The sequence below is a fragment of the Malaya genurostris genome, chromosome 2 (genome assembly GCF_030247185.1).
Source record: "Malaya genurostris strain Urasoe2022 chromosome 2, Malgen_1.1, whole genome shotgun sequence".
Lineage (NCBI taxonomy): Eukaryota > Metazoa > Arthropoda > Insecta > Diptera > Culicidae > Malaya > Malaya genurostris.
This window is the reverse complement of record NC_080571.1, coordinates 325,150,207-325,167,501: the sequence shown is the minus strand read 5'-3', so window position 1 is coordinate 325,167,501 and position 17,295 is coordinate 325,150,207. Positions and strand designations below refer to the sequence as shown.

The 17,295-nt window shown below is 38.5% G+C and overlaps 1 protein-coding gene across 1 annotated transcript in view; it reads right to left on the bottom strand.

Moving 5' to 3' along the window:
- LOC131431416 (homeobox protein 5-like) overlaps positions 1–17,295 on the bottom strand; it is a 105,833-nt gene that overhangs the window by 64,486 nt on the left and 24,052 nt on the right. The window contains exon 2 of the mRNA XM_058597112.1: positions 12,357–12,828. Coding sequence (XP_058453095.1) covers positions 12,357–12,828 — 472 coding nt within the window. The remainder of the gene's footprint in view (positions 1–12,356; positions 12,829–17,295) is intronic.

Sequence of the window (17,295 nt, the reverse complement as noted above, 5' to 3'; positions counted from 1 at the left end):
TATACTCGTCCAGTCGCTGTGATGCGTTTTTCTCATCGTTTCCAAAAATTTCAACAAACTTAATTTATTTGTAATCTATGGTTATCTCCACTGCCCATACATCCACTGTCTCCACTGCCCATACAGAATTATCCACTGCCGATACAGAATCGGATCGCGAAACGAGAATAAGCGACCGTTTGTTACTTCAGAGAGAATCCCCACAGCAGCGAGCTAACCTTTGATTCTCAGACAGGTCATCGAGAGAAATTCGCTTTCACACTGGTGTCTATTCTATGTTAAATAAACCATGCCGGTTTTTTTGTTGCTGCGATGATATCCGTCTCTCTTTGATGGCACTGATTGAATCGTGTGAAGAGTTGCTAGTGAGCGATCTTTGATACGATAAAAGCCATCCTTGGTTATCTCACACTTTTTAAAATTTAATAATAAATTGCTGATCATATTTCTGATGATATGAAGAAAGAATTATGTTGTTGAGTTCAATAGAACTCGAAATATACACGATTAAGTTCTACCCATTATTTAACAGGACGAATTTTGAAAAGGCGCCCCATAGTGAAGGAAGAAGTATTCACGTCATACTGGAAGAAGTATTGATACTGGAGTACATCTGCTTAATGACACAAGTTGAATTGCTAAGTAGCACTAGTTTTATATGGAAACCAAGACCATTTAATTTTGATTATTAAACTTTTGTTTGTAACTAAAAAACCCTAAATAAATTCAGATATGTGTACTTATGTTATTTAATAACATCGACTAATCCATCACGATAAACCCGTCCCCAATTTCAAATAAAATAAATTTTAGACGGTAAAGGTAAAGGAGCTTTATCTTTACCCTTTTATAAAGGGTGATTTTTTAAGAGCTTGAGAACTTTTTTAAACAATAAAACGCATAAAATTTGCAAAATCTCATAGGTTCTTTATTTTAAACGTTAGATTGGTACATGACATTTACTTTTTGAAGATAATTTCATTTAAATGTTGACCGCGGCTGCGTCTTAGGTGGTCCATTCGGAAAATCCGCTTTTTTATCGACAAATTTTGTTCAGCGATGAGGCTCATTTCTGGTTGAATGGCTACGTAAATAAGCAAAATTGCCGCATTTGGAGTGAAGAGCAACCAGAAGCCGTTCAAGAACTGCCCATGCATCCCGAAAAATGCACTGTTTGGTGTGGTTTGTACGCTGGTGGAATCATTGGACCGTATTTTTTCAAAGATGCTGTTGGACGCAACGTTACAGTGAATGGCGATCGCTATCGTTCGATGCTAACAAACTTTTTGTTGCCAAAAATGGAAGAACTGAACTTGGTTGACATGTGGTTTCAACAAGATGGCGCTACATGTCACACAGCTCGCGATTCTATGGCCATTTTTAGAGGAAAACTTCGGAGAACAATTCATCTCAAGAAATGGACCGGTAAGTTGGCCACCAAGATCATGCGATTTGACGCCTTTAGACTATTTTTTGTGGGGCTACGTCAAGTCTAAAGTCTACAGAAATAAGCCAGTAACTATTCCAGCTTTGGAAGACAACATTTCCGAAGAAATTCGGGCTATTCCGGCCGAAATGCTCGAAAAAGTTGCCCAAAATTGGACTTTCCGAATGGACCACCTAAGACGCAGCCGCGGTCAACATTTAAATGAAATTATCTTCAAAAAGTAAATGTCATGTACCAATCTAACGTTTAAAATAAAGAACCGATGAGATTTTGCAAATTTTATGCGTTTTATTGTTTAAAAAAGTTCTCAAGCTCTTAAAAAATCACCCTTTATATTAAAGCTTAGTAAAGCGAAAAAAATACTTCACCATCACCTCGTTGTTGTTGAGTAAAATTGTTTCGAGCTCACAGGTGTAAAATCATTGACAGATCATCAGTTTTCGGTACAATTTGCACGACAAACTTTAATTTTGATATAGGACTACGCCTTACTTGGCTATACTAACCTGTGTATCATCTCGCAAATTTTACACATCGAAAGCGTGATAAAATTACTCCAGATGAAGTTTCTTAACAACTTTTTCGTTGTTCGATTATTTGACGTGGTAAACGTGGGGAATGCAGTAAGTTTGTTGTCAATATCTCAAACATTGTTTACTCAATGAAACAAAACCGACACAAAAATAAAAAAATTCACGTTTGCTGGCATCATTCGACGCTTGACTGTGATGTGTGTCGTTTCGAGCACCGTTCTCCAAGCACAAGAGAAAACTTTTTCATCGATATTATGCTGATCCTTCGCATCCGTCGAAAAAACGATCAACATTGTTGAACATCGCAGAAGTTTTGGTTCTTTTGACCAATTAAGAACCAATAAACCGTTGCTAAAAAACTAATTTCTATTTTTTCATCCATTGAAATAAGAAAATTGGTAATGAAAACCAGCGACTGAACAATGTGTTGATTTGTCTTGTGCGCCAACATCAACATATTTGAACATCGAAAAAGTTTAATTAATCGGTTCTTTTAAGTACCATTCAATAAATTCCAAAGAAATGAGAAAATCATTAGTTATAAAGGGTGATTTTTTTACTGGTACCTTTTTGGTAACATTTTTTTTTCGACAGATTACACGTGAATCGCGTCTTGTGTCATTGTCAAACTTGTTCAGTTTGGTCTATAATTTAATCATAAATCGTCGTTTGGTCTACAATTTAATCACGAATGGGCACTGGAAAAGTTGGAGGAAGATCCACTTTTTTATCGAAAAATTGTGTTATGACGATGCTCATTTCTGGTTGAATGGATACGTCAACAAGCAAAATTGCCAATACGTGCAATCCCTCGCATCCGAGAAAAGTATCATTAACATTGTTAAATGTCGAAGAATTTAATATACATTGGCTCTTTTAAGGACAAACAAAATGATTCAAAAGAAAAGGATGCATAGGGACATAACTTATGTAAAGTGTGTTTTTCAAGAGCTTGCTAATTTTAAATTTGAAAACACATGCCAAATTAAGAAATGGCCATTTTTTTTTATTCGGTAGATAAATTTTTAGCATTGACCATTTTGATATGATTTCGGGCATATAGCCGCCACGACTTTTTTCCACAAAAGTCATTTTGGAGGTCTAATTTTGGACCTCTTTTTCAAGCATTTGAAGGCATATTTCAGCAATGATACGCTGAATATTTGTTTCCAAAGTGTCAATTGTCAAGTGTCGAGTGTTGTTGGTTTACCTACATAAACCAATGACTTCAAAAAATAATCGAGTGGTGTCAAATCACACGAACACGGATTCACGTCAAATCACTACTCCATTTCTCGAAATACTGCTGTTGAAATTTTCTTTCAATGAGTCGGCCGCAGTACGACAAGTGGCACCATCCTGTTGAAACCATATTTCGTCCTCGTCCATATCTTAATCTGTTTTTGGTAACAAAAATTCATTGATCATGGTTCTGTATCGATTTCCATTCACGGTAACGCCTCGTCCTTCCTCATTTTTGAAGAAATAAGGACGGATGATTCCACCAGCCCATAGACCGCATCAAATTCTCTTCTCTTTCGATGGCTTGGCATCTAAAAGAGTGAATGTAGACCGGTAAATATGTTTTTTATGGTGGTCTCAGACGGAGGATTATATGCACCATAAAATTCACAAAGTGCCTTATGAACAGTTCTAGTTGAACACTGATTTCGAAAATTAATTTCCACGATCCGGAAGCGTTGGTCTGGAGTTAACTCTATTCATGATGATTAGCCAAACAATACTGAGTAGCGACGTCGCTTCACAGTTTGGAAAGAACTTTCAGACAATAGAGTAATCCTTTTTGAAAAAACAAACCTTCTAAATAACACCCGTTAGTTATTTTTACGATACGTCTACGATCAGTTAATGCATAACAGTTTATGTTGAACTGTTGCACCACCTAGCAGTTCAACATAAACTGCTAAACAGACGTAAAGCTCAAACTCTACTAATGTTGCAACTTCGTTAGTTTGGACCGAAGCGCAATGTTTTCGCCGATGTGCCGAACGAGAACATATTTTCAGATTTATATTGTCCGAATGAGGTATGATCATTCAATGGTTAGCCTATTTTGAGCATTGGGCACCCGTAAAGGACCATATCTGTTCATGTAGTTTTAAAAACAAGTTATAATGAGATGTGAAATATCGACATCTAGCGCAAATTTGAAACCCAGGTGCAAAACGGCTTCACTCGAAACTAGAGTAATAATTTTGCTTATAACTCGACTACATCTCATTGATTAACAAATAAGTAATAAACTACTGATTGAAGTAAAATATAGCGATCTAAATGCTTTCTTCTTGTAGGAATTTCAACATTTTTATATCGACTTTTTATAAACAATAACAAACGAAATCTAGTGGATGACGAATAACACTCGAAAATCCGATAAAAAGCTATACCTATTTTAATATTTCGTAATTGATTCAGATAATCTGCCACTTGATGAACAGTTAGGACAGTTCACACCCAACATCCGGCTTGGTCATTATTTTGTTTAAATAAAAGTTTTTCTGATCTTGCCAGACATTTAAAAAACTGTTTAACTCATGTCAAAAAGACACATTTCAAACGCACCAGGGTTAAGTGCTCACTCGTTCAACGTTCCAATCGAGAATTGCGTCGCATGATAAGCTACAATTCAAGATTTAATTTAAGAAGGACTCATAAAATCTAAATTATCGCCTTCAACCAAATGGATAAAGGATGTGATGAACTGAAAAGGACTGCAAACCATCAACCGCCTGGCTGATATGCCAATAAAACTTCAACGCACTAAACGGTGTCGGTAACCTGGAGAATACATTTACACCAAGATCGCTATCTATCCCCTGTAGCATCGAAACTTCGGAACGACGTCGTAAACCATAAATCCAGTTTACGACCGACTCTTTGCATGAATTAATTCATGTGGTTCGGTGTGCGGAACCAACGCATTCGGTCGTAGTGGAATATAAGTAGTGAAAACTGAACGGTCAAGTTCGGCTACTTAGTAGTGCATACGAGGAGACCTGTTTACTTTAGTGTTAGCACTAGCATCCAGTAGTTGTCCGACAGTCAACTGAGCGTCCTTCAAGATATGTATAGCTTTACCATCAATAATAGTATTTAGCTAGTGAAAGTGCAAAGTGCAACCCCTGGGTATTCGAGTTTGTGTATTAAAGGCGGAGAACGTGGAAAATCCGTTAATCAAATAGTCGACGAATTTGAACCGACTCAATCCGCTAGGGCGAATGAACCAAGCAGACATAAATAACAAAACGAACCACGCAAAACAGGTGCGATCGAGTTTCGAATTATGAATTGATTGAATTAAATTTAATTAGAATTATAGCTACCTGAACATTCCACCTCGGCTGCACGCTAGCAGCATCCTAACCGTGGGCGAAACAGATTAGCATAGATTGGTTCCATTCTGATCGGCAACCCGACCATCAAACAAACGAGGTTTGCTGGAATCGAATTTCAAATTCTGACGTTGGCTAAACTGTATAATTTCTCAATCAACTTCAACCGAATGGAATCTACAGTTAAGAAAGATTCACCCATCGTTTCGAACAAGAACAACATCTGCTTCTGAGTACAAGGGAAAATCTGCACTTCAGCGTTTCACGATTTGGTCTTTTACTTCTCTCTTCATCCGATCAGTCTAGGCCCTGAAACCCAATGTGCTTTTCGTGCGTGTTTAATGAGCCACGCCTCTGATCGGACTGCTGATGATTACGTTTAATCTCCCGTACAAAATTACATTCAATAGCAACAACAACAACAACAGTAGCATCAGCATCAGCAGCAGCAGCAGCAGAAGGCCTTTCCGCATTATCATACAAGATGCCTACTTCCGAGCATGACGAATCGATTTCTAGTGCCGACAGAGCGACGTGTGAGCATTTTCCATTACACGTTTGTTAGATTATGGTCACGATAACAGCGTAATGCAGATTTGATCGCTGTGATGAAGCCTCTTTTTTGTAGGTTATTAAACGAAGTGAAAAAGTCTGAAGAATCTGATGATATGTTGGGTGATATGAAAGAAAACCACAATTGAAAGTAGTATTTTTTTCGGTAGCAAAATAATAAATCGTATTGAATTTCTTGAGTGTACACGTTGTATAAAAATGCTATCTGCCATTTAATTCGTTTTACAAAAACATATTCTTAGAAAATGCTACTTTGATGCGAGGATGAAGGCTTCTGGTTTACATACATTCAAAACAAGGCGAGCTAGGCTACGTATCCCACTTGAACGATGACAAGCAGAACCGATGCCATAACCGGAATGATAGTGGATCGGCCATAATGGATCAATCCATAGACGAAAATGAGGAACTTTAACCTCCTCCACGTCCTCAGAAAGAGAATGAATGGGCCCCTTGGTCTACGTAAATTTTTCTTTATTACTTCAGGTACTGATAGCTAAGCATGATTTTTAGAGTAACACTAGTATGAAGCAGATTTCAAACACCTGTCTACGACGCTGAAATGTTTCAAAAGTTTTTTGGTCCGACTATCTTCACATCTGGTGAGACCCTTAAACGGTGATCGTTATAGTTGCATGTTGTCGTACTTTGTGTTACCGGAGATACTTAAAAGAGACCTGGGAGCCCCCGGACCTAACAAGATGACACTACATACCATCAAGGATGGCTTTTATCGTATCAAAGAACTCTTCACACGGTTCAATCAGTGCCATCAAAGAGAGACGGATATCATCGCAGCAACAAAAAACCGATATGGTTCATTTAACATAGAATAGACACCAATGCGAGAGCGAATTTCTCTCGATGACCTGTCTGAGAATCAAAGGTTAGCTCGCTGCTGTGGAGATTCTCTCTGAAGCAACAAACGGTCGCTTATTCTAGTTTCGCGATCCGATTCTGTATGGGCAGTGGATAATTGCGATAGAATCATGTTACTATTGCCGCTTATTCTAACCATGTGCATATAACCTTTGTATAAGTTATGTCTATTAAAATGTATGTGAATGCTCCACACAAGGGTTTTGAAATATTGCAACCTAGTATGAGAATCATCTGCGATAATTGTCAACTTGCGATTCTCTCTTGATAAATTCCACACAGCACCAATCAGACTGTAATTTTTTTAAGGGCCGTGAAATGCTCAGAGCATGAAGTGGTGCGAAGAAATGTAGAAAAATTCTCTCACGGTTCATACATTGAGAGACTCGAGTTCTTGTAGCACCTTCTACCGCATTGAAAATGTTGTATACAATATAGATAAAAATCGAGCAGCTTCTGTCAAATTTTGGGCAATCACCAACACTGCATACCATACAGCGAACGCACAACTAATTGAGTAGTAATTTTCTGCAAAACGTTAATATTGATAAAAAATAAAACAGGTCATTTAACTAATGCATTCATTCGATCGCAGGAATCAACCAAATTATCTAATACCGCACACAAAAGCAGATCATATTTTTTCTTATTTAATGACTGATGTGTTTTTGATTACATTCTATGTAGAAAAGTCATCATTGAATAAAAGTCATGAACGGATTTTACATACGCGAACTGCGTTTTTTTATCCCTGCGCTGAAGAGTTTTTCATGGGGGCAACATTATTTACCCAGGGTGGCAAATGGACTGCCGATTTTCCGGTTTTTTCTCAGTTTGCGAGATTAAATTTTCTTGGTTTTTCAAATAGGCCTCTGTTGAGTTTTATTTTAAATATTCTTTTAATTCAAACTCTTAACAGAAATCTCATGTCAAAAAAAAACATTATTATATGCCCGCTAGTTGAAGATTGAAGTATTTTTCGTCTATCTCGATATATGAAAAGGAAACATTCATTATTAGAAGTGCATATAAGAAAAATACAGTCCTTGTTTTAGTCATCTAGGGACTTTGGTTACAAGTAACCGGTTTGTACTGAGCACACATGACTGTTTTTATTATTTTCTGGTATACCTAATGTTAAAAATGAATCAATAAGAAACAATTTTGTGAGTCCTATTGAAATCAATATCTCACACAAATATGAGTCTCAAGATGATATTACTGAGACAAATTGTGATGAAATTAGGGCAATCATTATCAAACTTTGTGAACAATTTTTCAAGTGTTACTTGTTTTCAAACTTAATAAAAATCAAGCGGAGGCATTCATGTCGTGTGGTCGTGCATAGAGTATCGCGACGCCAGGTCGACGCTACTGGAATCCCTTAGGGCCCGAGGTAGACCACCTGAGGTTCCGGTTCGGGATGTGTTGGCGAGTCGGGATAGTTCAGACATGCTTCTCATATACCAATTCTTTGAACACATTCATATACAAGTGTAATCTATTATATCTTGCAGAGAAAGTTCCTCCCATTCCTCGACGACATTTCAATTATGGCTAAGAACAATCTCCAACTACTGGTTCGACACTAAGATCCGCCCGATTCTCTCGGTCTGTCGTCCTGTTCACCATCTTCATTGGGACTAAATAGATCTTTTGTCACTAACTTTTCTGTTTTCCCTTCCCCCGTCTCTTCACCACCTCGTTGTCAACTAATTAGATCTCTGTCGTTTTCTAGGCATTTCGTTCCCATACCCCCTTTTTACCACGATTTTTTACAATATTTACTCCTCTGTCTCTTTCATTCTCTTCCGTAACATAACCATCAACCCCCATGGAAGACCGCTCCAATCGATGACCAGCATGCGGGCCACCCGCCGGGTCTTCGTAGCCTGGGGGTGTTTCCCGCGGACCCACACGGACCGTAGGATGCGACCAGCATAGATATTTACCAAAGTTATCTGGAAGCCTCACGCTATATTCAGTTCACCGACCACTTGCGATTGTCAGCTGTAAGTTGGATTTTCGAGAATCGACTATTTAAACCCCAATACGACATTACCTAATGATACTACCCTAGATTCATGTTTGTCGTCAACTAAAATTAGAAAAAGCCGTTGGCCTGAAAATTATATTATATCATTGAATAACAATGATGCTAAAACCGTTACTCAGATTTCAGCTAGTAATATTCTTCCCGGTTTTGCAATATATTTCTCGGTTTTTTCCCGGTTTCTCCCGATGAATCCAATTTCCTGATTTTTTTCGCTTTTTCCGATTTTCCCGGTCACTTGCCACCCTGCTTACCGTATTACTTCAAAAACCCGAATTCGCATGAATAAATTCCACATAAAACAAACTTTGGACATAGGACGATTCGATCGAGCAAAATTTGCCGTCGTACGAAGTTATCTATCTACAAAACTCTGATTAGACCTGTGATCATCTACGGGCATGAGTCCTAGACAATACTTGTGGAGAATCAACGTGCACTGAGTGTTTTCGAACGGAAGGTGTTGCGAACCGTCTATGGTGAAAAGCGGACTGAAGATGGTACGTATAGACGGCGAATGAACCATTAACTGCAAGTTGCTGGGAGGACCAACCCTCGTCCAAACGATCAAGGTCGGACGGTTACGGTGGGCCGGGCAAGTTGCTAGAATATCTGAGAACATCCCGCTTAAAATGGTCCTCGAAAATGATCCAATGAATCGATCAAGTGGAGTGGAGACTCCTATATACATCCGACCGTGGCCTACAACTGAAAGAGTAAGAGTACACGCTACTGACGAATGTTAGATTGCTCTCTTATGCAACAATAATAGCTATATCAAACCGTGATTTGCGTTATAACGTAATCGTGCGTGTTCGTGATTCTGGTACATCACATTTTGAAGATCTTTAACCATAAACTTACTTATACCGATTCAGAGTTTCCACCTGTAGCCGAAAAAACCTTCAAAATACAGCTCGCTCTAATTTTGCCAAAAGATGACTGATTTTCACAAACTTGGAATCAAATGAAAGGTCTTCTGATACTAAAAATTGTTAACAAATTTTATACGAATCCAACATCCGTTCCCGAAGGTTAAATGTTTAAAATCCAAAACGTAATATTAGACACCGCAAAAAATCTACGAAATCTTTAAAACTGTTCTTTTAATTACTCCAATTTGTAGGTCCTGACATTTAATGGTCAGACAAAATCATTTCTGCTCTAGTAGTCCCAGTTTATCGATTTAACAAGCACCGGACGTAGCAGTAAAGAACATCAAAATGGAACTCACATCGATGATTCAGTAGCAATTCTCAATATTTTAGATTCAAACGAAATGGTCCCATGGACTGCCGTCAAATTTTGTTCAATTTCGACTCCCGATTTCCGGAATAATAAGGCAAAAGGTGTTTCAAAATCGATTCAAAAAAGGTAGGAAATATTCACAACTGGTTTAAACATTATATTTATTTGATGGTATTGTTAATTTAGGCTATTCAAACTCACATCAGTTTTACTCGTTGCGAGTTTTTGATTGCGAAAGCACCGAAATTAGTTGTTAGAAACTTAAGTTGCAATATAGACAAGGAAATGTTAAACTAAAATTGACCACAATTATGCGCATTATCATTGTGCATTAGTCATATTTTAGATCTAGGACAAAAATTACAAATAGCTTTAAACTGAAGCAAAAAGTCATGTATGTGGTGCCTGGTCAGTACGAATGCAGGCTTGGGTTCGTTAGTAGTAAAAAATTAAACGAAAATAGAATTTGAAAATTTTTCTTACTACAAAACATATCTTATATGAAAGTTGACATAAATAAATAAATAAAGCTAGGTAAATTCTCTCATAAGCATCCACAAACTTAGGTAGATAACTAAGCAATATCGTTCCTTCGCACAGTAAATATCTGTGCTCCCAAGATGATTCACTCCCGTCCTGGTACAGATAAACCCAATGAGTGAGAAACGAGTAACAAACTTTCGTTAATATCAGATAGGAACAGGTCGGATAGTATGACTCATTCAATCATTCAGAACCTGTTACCCAAGGTAGATTTCCAGTAGTTTCCAGGTACCGTAGTAATGCGAAATTGGACAATACACGATTCTTTTCTTTTTTTTTGTTCAAAAATCAGAACTGTTCAGCATAGGAATATGACCACAGTAAATGAATTAAGCGTTTCGAAAGTTTTGCTACCAACTCGAATCTCTTTTGTTTCGTTCGTCAATCCTTCACGTTTTTTTATGTTTGCTCAACAACTTGGCGCGTGTATGCCTGAAGATCGAATCGTTTTACGAAGATGAGTCATACGTGTCGAGATGTGGTGTGTTCAACTTAAACGGTTCGCGTTTTTTTCCTGATCGCCACACAAACGGGGGGAAACTTCTGAAAAGAACACTGAGAGGCGTTTGTATAAGATCGAAATGATTGCATTCCAAGAACCAAAATCGGATAGGAAAATAAGTGTTCCAAAAATAAAACAGACAGAATTAATTGAATGGCACCTACGTCCATTGGAAAACAAATGAGCAAATTCAGAACACTCCACAAATTTGGAATGACATGTTGCTTGCTGAATAACAATTGACAATGAAATCCTGAACGGAACTCGAATTTACTGACGCCAACTAAAACTGGATCCAAACCATTAAACGAAATAATCTTTGCAAAAATGACATATACACTCGCAGCTTTGGCACTGCGGCAATCAACGTCACATCAACAATCAAGATGCGGCATTTGCTATGCTTTACTGCTGATCATAGAAAGCTCTAACCGCAGAAAGAAAGCAAAACAAAAATCGCAATCAACTTTCCTGCGAACGTCTGATGCCACTTCACTTTTTATCTGACATAAATAATGATCTTCTCTGCTGCTAGAGCTCTTGCCTCCGTGGACTTGGGGGACCGACTTGGTGAGACCTTGCCACTACTTTCGCGCATAGAGACGCGCTGACCTACAAGCGAGGTCCACAGCCGGCGCGCATAGTGCTGATGACCATCGAATGCATCTATTCATCCATCCATTCAGCCATTGAACAAACCGAGCGTAAAAAGTGTTGAATTTTTAATTTCGCTTGAGTTTCAATTATCCACTACCGGTGCGGGCGGGACCCTAGCCGATGGAAATTGCCCGAGAGGTGCGGCCAGTTACGCCGGTGATGCTGCGGTAGGGGTCAATTTCGCATCTCCTTTTTGTGCTCGTCAAATTTAGAGGTCACGGGGTTGCTGTTTAAATCGCCTCTTTCACTACTCTTTCTCTGTTTCTCTCTCTCTTACTCAAACACTCAGTTGTTCGATCACGCATTCAAGCCTCTTCAATTTCCGTTCGGTAATGACATGTGAGCGTCCCTTGAATGGGACAGCATAAATAAGTGAACGGACGACGGTCTATGCCCATACAACAAACTTGATTTTCCAGCAGGGCGAGAAATGTTTTTGATTTTAAAATAGGTCACTATTGCTTCGGAGTAAGAAAAAGCGTGACAAGTAACTAAATCATCGTGGATACGGAGATAATCGCTACGAAATCCCACATACCCGGCCAACAAAGCAAATAATTTTACTTACCATTTCTCTTCGCAAGACAGCCAGTTGAGTATCAAGCGTTGTTGGTTTCCTAACGCTCACACCTCCTCCTCCGCCGCCGCCAGAACCACTGTTGGGAGTGACCGGTATACTGCTGGAACTGCTAATGGTGCTAATCGGTGACTGACCGCGCTGAGATACGAGTGATGCCATACTAACGCTCTGCAGATTTACTCCCATCGGGATAAACGGATTCGTGGGATGGTGATTCAGCGATGGTGGCAGCTGCTGGTGAGACAACAACTGCTGCGAAGGTGTGTGCTGAGGATGATGATGATGGTATTGTTGTTGTTGCTGTGTTTGAGATGACTGGTGCTGAGCAACGTGATGATGCTGATGCTGCTGTTGCTGCTGCTGATGATGCTGCTGGTGAGATAAAAGTTGCTGACCGGCTAGATCGAAACCACTAAGACTTTTTGGCAGTGGGGGTAGTCCCGGTAGGGACATCGTGATGCTGCAAAGAAGAAAAGAAATATAATTAGTCGAATGATTCCGGTAAAAAATAATAAACAATGACCATCATTAGAGTAAGAATTATCACAGGCATTTGACCCAAAATGGCAAATAGTCGACCCAAGTTTCCCCCAGCAAACGGATCGACGTAGCACCTTTTACTCAACTAGTGCCAATGACTAATAATTAAATCGACAAACCGATTCCGGCTTTTTAAATTACAAGGCAGTTTTCACACAGTAGCGGGAGAAATTGTTAACCTGATTCTCATTCATCCCGTTCTTTTTCGTAAACGACTCATCATTTCCAGAAAGCCCGTTCACTTGTTAACAAAAGGGGTTAAGAAATTACCTCCTCTCGCATTCAGTTGGTACCAATTACAACTGAAACGACCCACCTATTCTCCCGTGTCTCCAGCGACTATTACAGATTGCTACTCCAGTTAAGCTCTGCCGCATTACACCACACCAAACGATTTCAAAACTGCACGGATAACGAGTGTGGAAAGCCGTATCAAACTGCGTTACGATTTGATGAGAAACCGGCTCTAATTCACTGTGAAAAATTGAGTCGTTTAAACAACCGCAGATCAGCATCGCTGCGAGCAATACAGCTCATGTGGGAACAAGGTAACGATAATATAGGAATACGATCGTGTCTGAAACCCATACGCAGCAATTGGATTATGAACAGTAGCAGTATTATTGCAGTTTATGGTTATACAATAGGTTTTCGTTTTGCTTCATTTATTGATTGTTGGTATCCTACCGCGTTTGAATAGCTCATAAAACTAGTTTTATTGAAACGAACAGACAGAATTGCTTGATGATTATAAAAATATTTAGCAGAGAACCTCAAGTGTAGTCAGAAGGTTTTCGCGTGTATTTTGATGTTCCATCCTACTTTGAGCTGATCTCGCGATTTGGCGTTCGGTGAAGTGACCCATTTGACAATTTTCATCGAAAACATACGGAGGGATTACTTTAACCATAAATAATTTGCTGGACAGAAGCGAATAAGATCACTATTCTTTTAACAATAGGAATTCTTCCAGTAGAGATGGTTTCAAAAGCGAATTCGATTGGTATGGAATAACAAACAACAAATTCGGGTTCGGGTCGGGTACGGTTAAACATTATTATGTTTAATAGGTTATTGGACGAGGTCCACAATTTGCATATGCGACTATCACTACCTTCCAGACTGCAATATTTTTTGATAATAAGTCAAAGTACACGACATGTTTTGGACAAGATTCCACAGATACCGCTGAATGCTTCATCTGTCGACTCTAGACCAAAATAGGTAAACACGAGTACATGTCGGAAGCGTCTTTGGAAATGCTTATGCAGATCCGGTGAATATTCGGCTTAGATTGGTAATAATTTATGGACATAGACTGAAGCTGGCACGAATATGTTGCGTGTTTGCAATCTATTCCGCAACTACTTTAGCAGAATTTTCTCCGAGGAAACTTTGCTTAAGCAGGATATTCTCTTGGCTACCAGCAATGTTTTTCTCCGTACATCGATTGGTCAATATCCAACGATTACGACTACCATAGTTAACAATACATTTTTGGAATTGAAATCATCATTCAGTTCCGGCCCTGATGGTATTCCGTCATTAGTGTTGAAGAAATGCTGCAGAAGTCTCCTTGTACTTTTGACAAAGCTGTTCAACCTATCTCTCCAACTTGGATGTTTTCCCGAACCTTGGAAAAAAAAACTACCATTTTTCTCGTTTATAAGAAACGCGATAGATCCCTCATTGCAAACTATCGAGGAATTGCCACATTATGTTCAGTTTCTAAACTATATGAAATAATAGTACTGTACTTCATAACTCACAACTGCTCCAGTTACATATCTGATACTCAACACGGTTTCATGCCTAAATGGTCTACTTCCACGAATCTTGTTTCATATACATCATGTATCATTCAATCATTGTAAGCGGAAGTTGATGCCATCTATACGGATTTCCCTGCAGCATTGGACAAGATTAACCATCAAATTGTAATTGCAAATATGAAGCAATCCTTCATACTGGTGCTTCCTTCTCTCGTAAACTAACCACGATCACGTATGATTAAACTATTTCGCAAGCGGTACTAAAACGGGAGACATCGATCGTGGATCTAGGAGTGTTATTGTATTCAAAACTTAGTTTCAAAGATCACAAAGATTATACCCCCTCTAAAGCATTCAAGATGCTAAATTTCATCTTTAGCATTTCAAAAAATTTCAATAAACTATACTGCTTGAGATAGTTATGTTGCACTCTAGTTGGCTCTATACTGGAATATGCTGTTGTTATTTTGGCACCATATTACCAAACTGATAAGCTGCGCATTGAAACTGTTCAACGCAAGTTCATTCGTTTTGCTTTGCGTCGCCTGCCCTGGAGGGATTCGATGAATTTTACAAGCTACGAAAGCTACGTCCGCCGAGATACACTAAAAGCTGTTTTCGTTGCGGACTTGATCCAATCTCGAATTTTATTCTGCAGATTTCCTACAACTGCTAAGTTTTGACATTCATCGGCGTAATTTGCGGTTTAAAAACTGTCCCAGAATGTATGAACGCAAACAAAAACCGCTGCCATATCGCAATGGTTCAAAATCTGTCAATTTTTATGGCTGCGTCCTGTTGTTTACACTCTTCTCTAACCACTTGTGCAGTGGTTTATTCGTTTTCATTAGTTTGTTTCGAAATGCGTGGACTTTCAGCGAATTAACATCGAAAAATTGTGTACAAATGGTGCACAGAACGCGGACTGTCACTGAGAAAGATAGCAAAAATGGAAGAAGTACGTGAAAAAGCCGTGCGAAATGCAATCAGGAAGTTCGGTGAGGATAACACCTTTGAGGATAAACCGAAAACGGATCGAAAAAAAGATCCTGCTAACCCTCAGTTGTATAAACGTATACTGAAGGCGTTCGAGTAAAAGTAGGAGATTTCAGTTCTAGATGTGGCCAAAAAAGTGGGCACTTCGAAGTCAAATGTTCTTCGTGCTAAAGAACGTTTGAATCTTCGAACCTATAAGAAAAACGAATACCAAAACGTAGTCCGAAACAAAAAGCATCGATCAGGCCGAGGGTTCGAAAGCTGTACAATACGATTCTTGCTGGAAATTTGAAGTGCATAATCATAACATAGACGACGAAACCTACGTGAAACTCGATTACAAATCCTTGCCGGGACCACAATATTATACGAGAATTAACTATGGTCCGAGACATCGATTGAAGCCGAAAAATTTGGTAAGAAAACTATAGTCTGGCAAGCAATTTGTAGCTGCGGTAAGATTCCGAAACCCTTCATCACCACTGCTTCAATCAACAGCGAAATATACATCAAGGAATGTTTACAAAAACGACTTCTACCCATGATTCGAAGCCACAAGGATCTTGCTTCTTGCCACTACTCGAAATCTACGGTAGAATGGTATACTACCAAAAATGTCACTTTCGTCCCAAAAGACATGATCCACCAACTTGCCCACAACCTCGACCAATTGAGGAATTTTGGGAAACATGTCTCGGCAGCCGAAACCATTCAACAGATCGAAAAAGATTGGGAAAAAGTGTCAAAACTTGTCGCCAAGAAGTCTGTACGGAATTTAATGAGAAACGTTCGCAAGAAGGTGCGCCAGCTAGTCTACAATGGCTAAGTAGCAAATGTTGAGAATAATATTCTGTTGTTGTAGTCTAATATTATCAGTATATCGAATAAAATTTGAATGTCTAACACTTGTGAATTATTTAAAGCGAAATCATAGTGCGTCTATACTTTCTGGGACAGTCTTTAATCCCTTTCTCATAATTCCTCGTGCTAGAACTAACTATGGATTCAATTAACCATTTTCCAGTATGTTTCGCGTATTGAATATTTGCTCTGATTAATTTGATTTCATTTTATCTCGTAACACCATCAAACACCATCTTCTCCGAATCTATTTTCGCCAATTTTTTAAAGATAATAAGTCAATATGAGTAGTTGTTAGTTAGCTTTGTAGCTTAAATAAGGGTAATTTAAAATTTGATTTTGTATCATTTGGACAAATGTAATCTGTTGATACAAAAGATGAGAAGGTTTTATGCCTGGTGGAGAAGGAGAACGAAAATCTAATCTTTTGCTCCTAAATAAATAAATAAAGAAGCGGAATAATCAGGCTCAATGGATCGAAAAGAACGTGGCAAAGGTTTTCTATATGATATAATTAAACTAATTGAATAAACAAGTGGAAAGTGAACATTACTAACTATGAAGTAATCCAACACTGAATAGTGGTGTAATTATGTAAAATAGTGATCATGTTTTGAGACGAATCGATTAGTAAATATTCATGAATTGTAAACATGATGAATTGTCAAACTTCAGAGGAAAGTGGTTCCTAAATCGAAAAGTGAGTTTATTTTAAATGAAAAAAGCGATCGTTGAAGGTTTTTTAACTATTTTTTTCA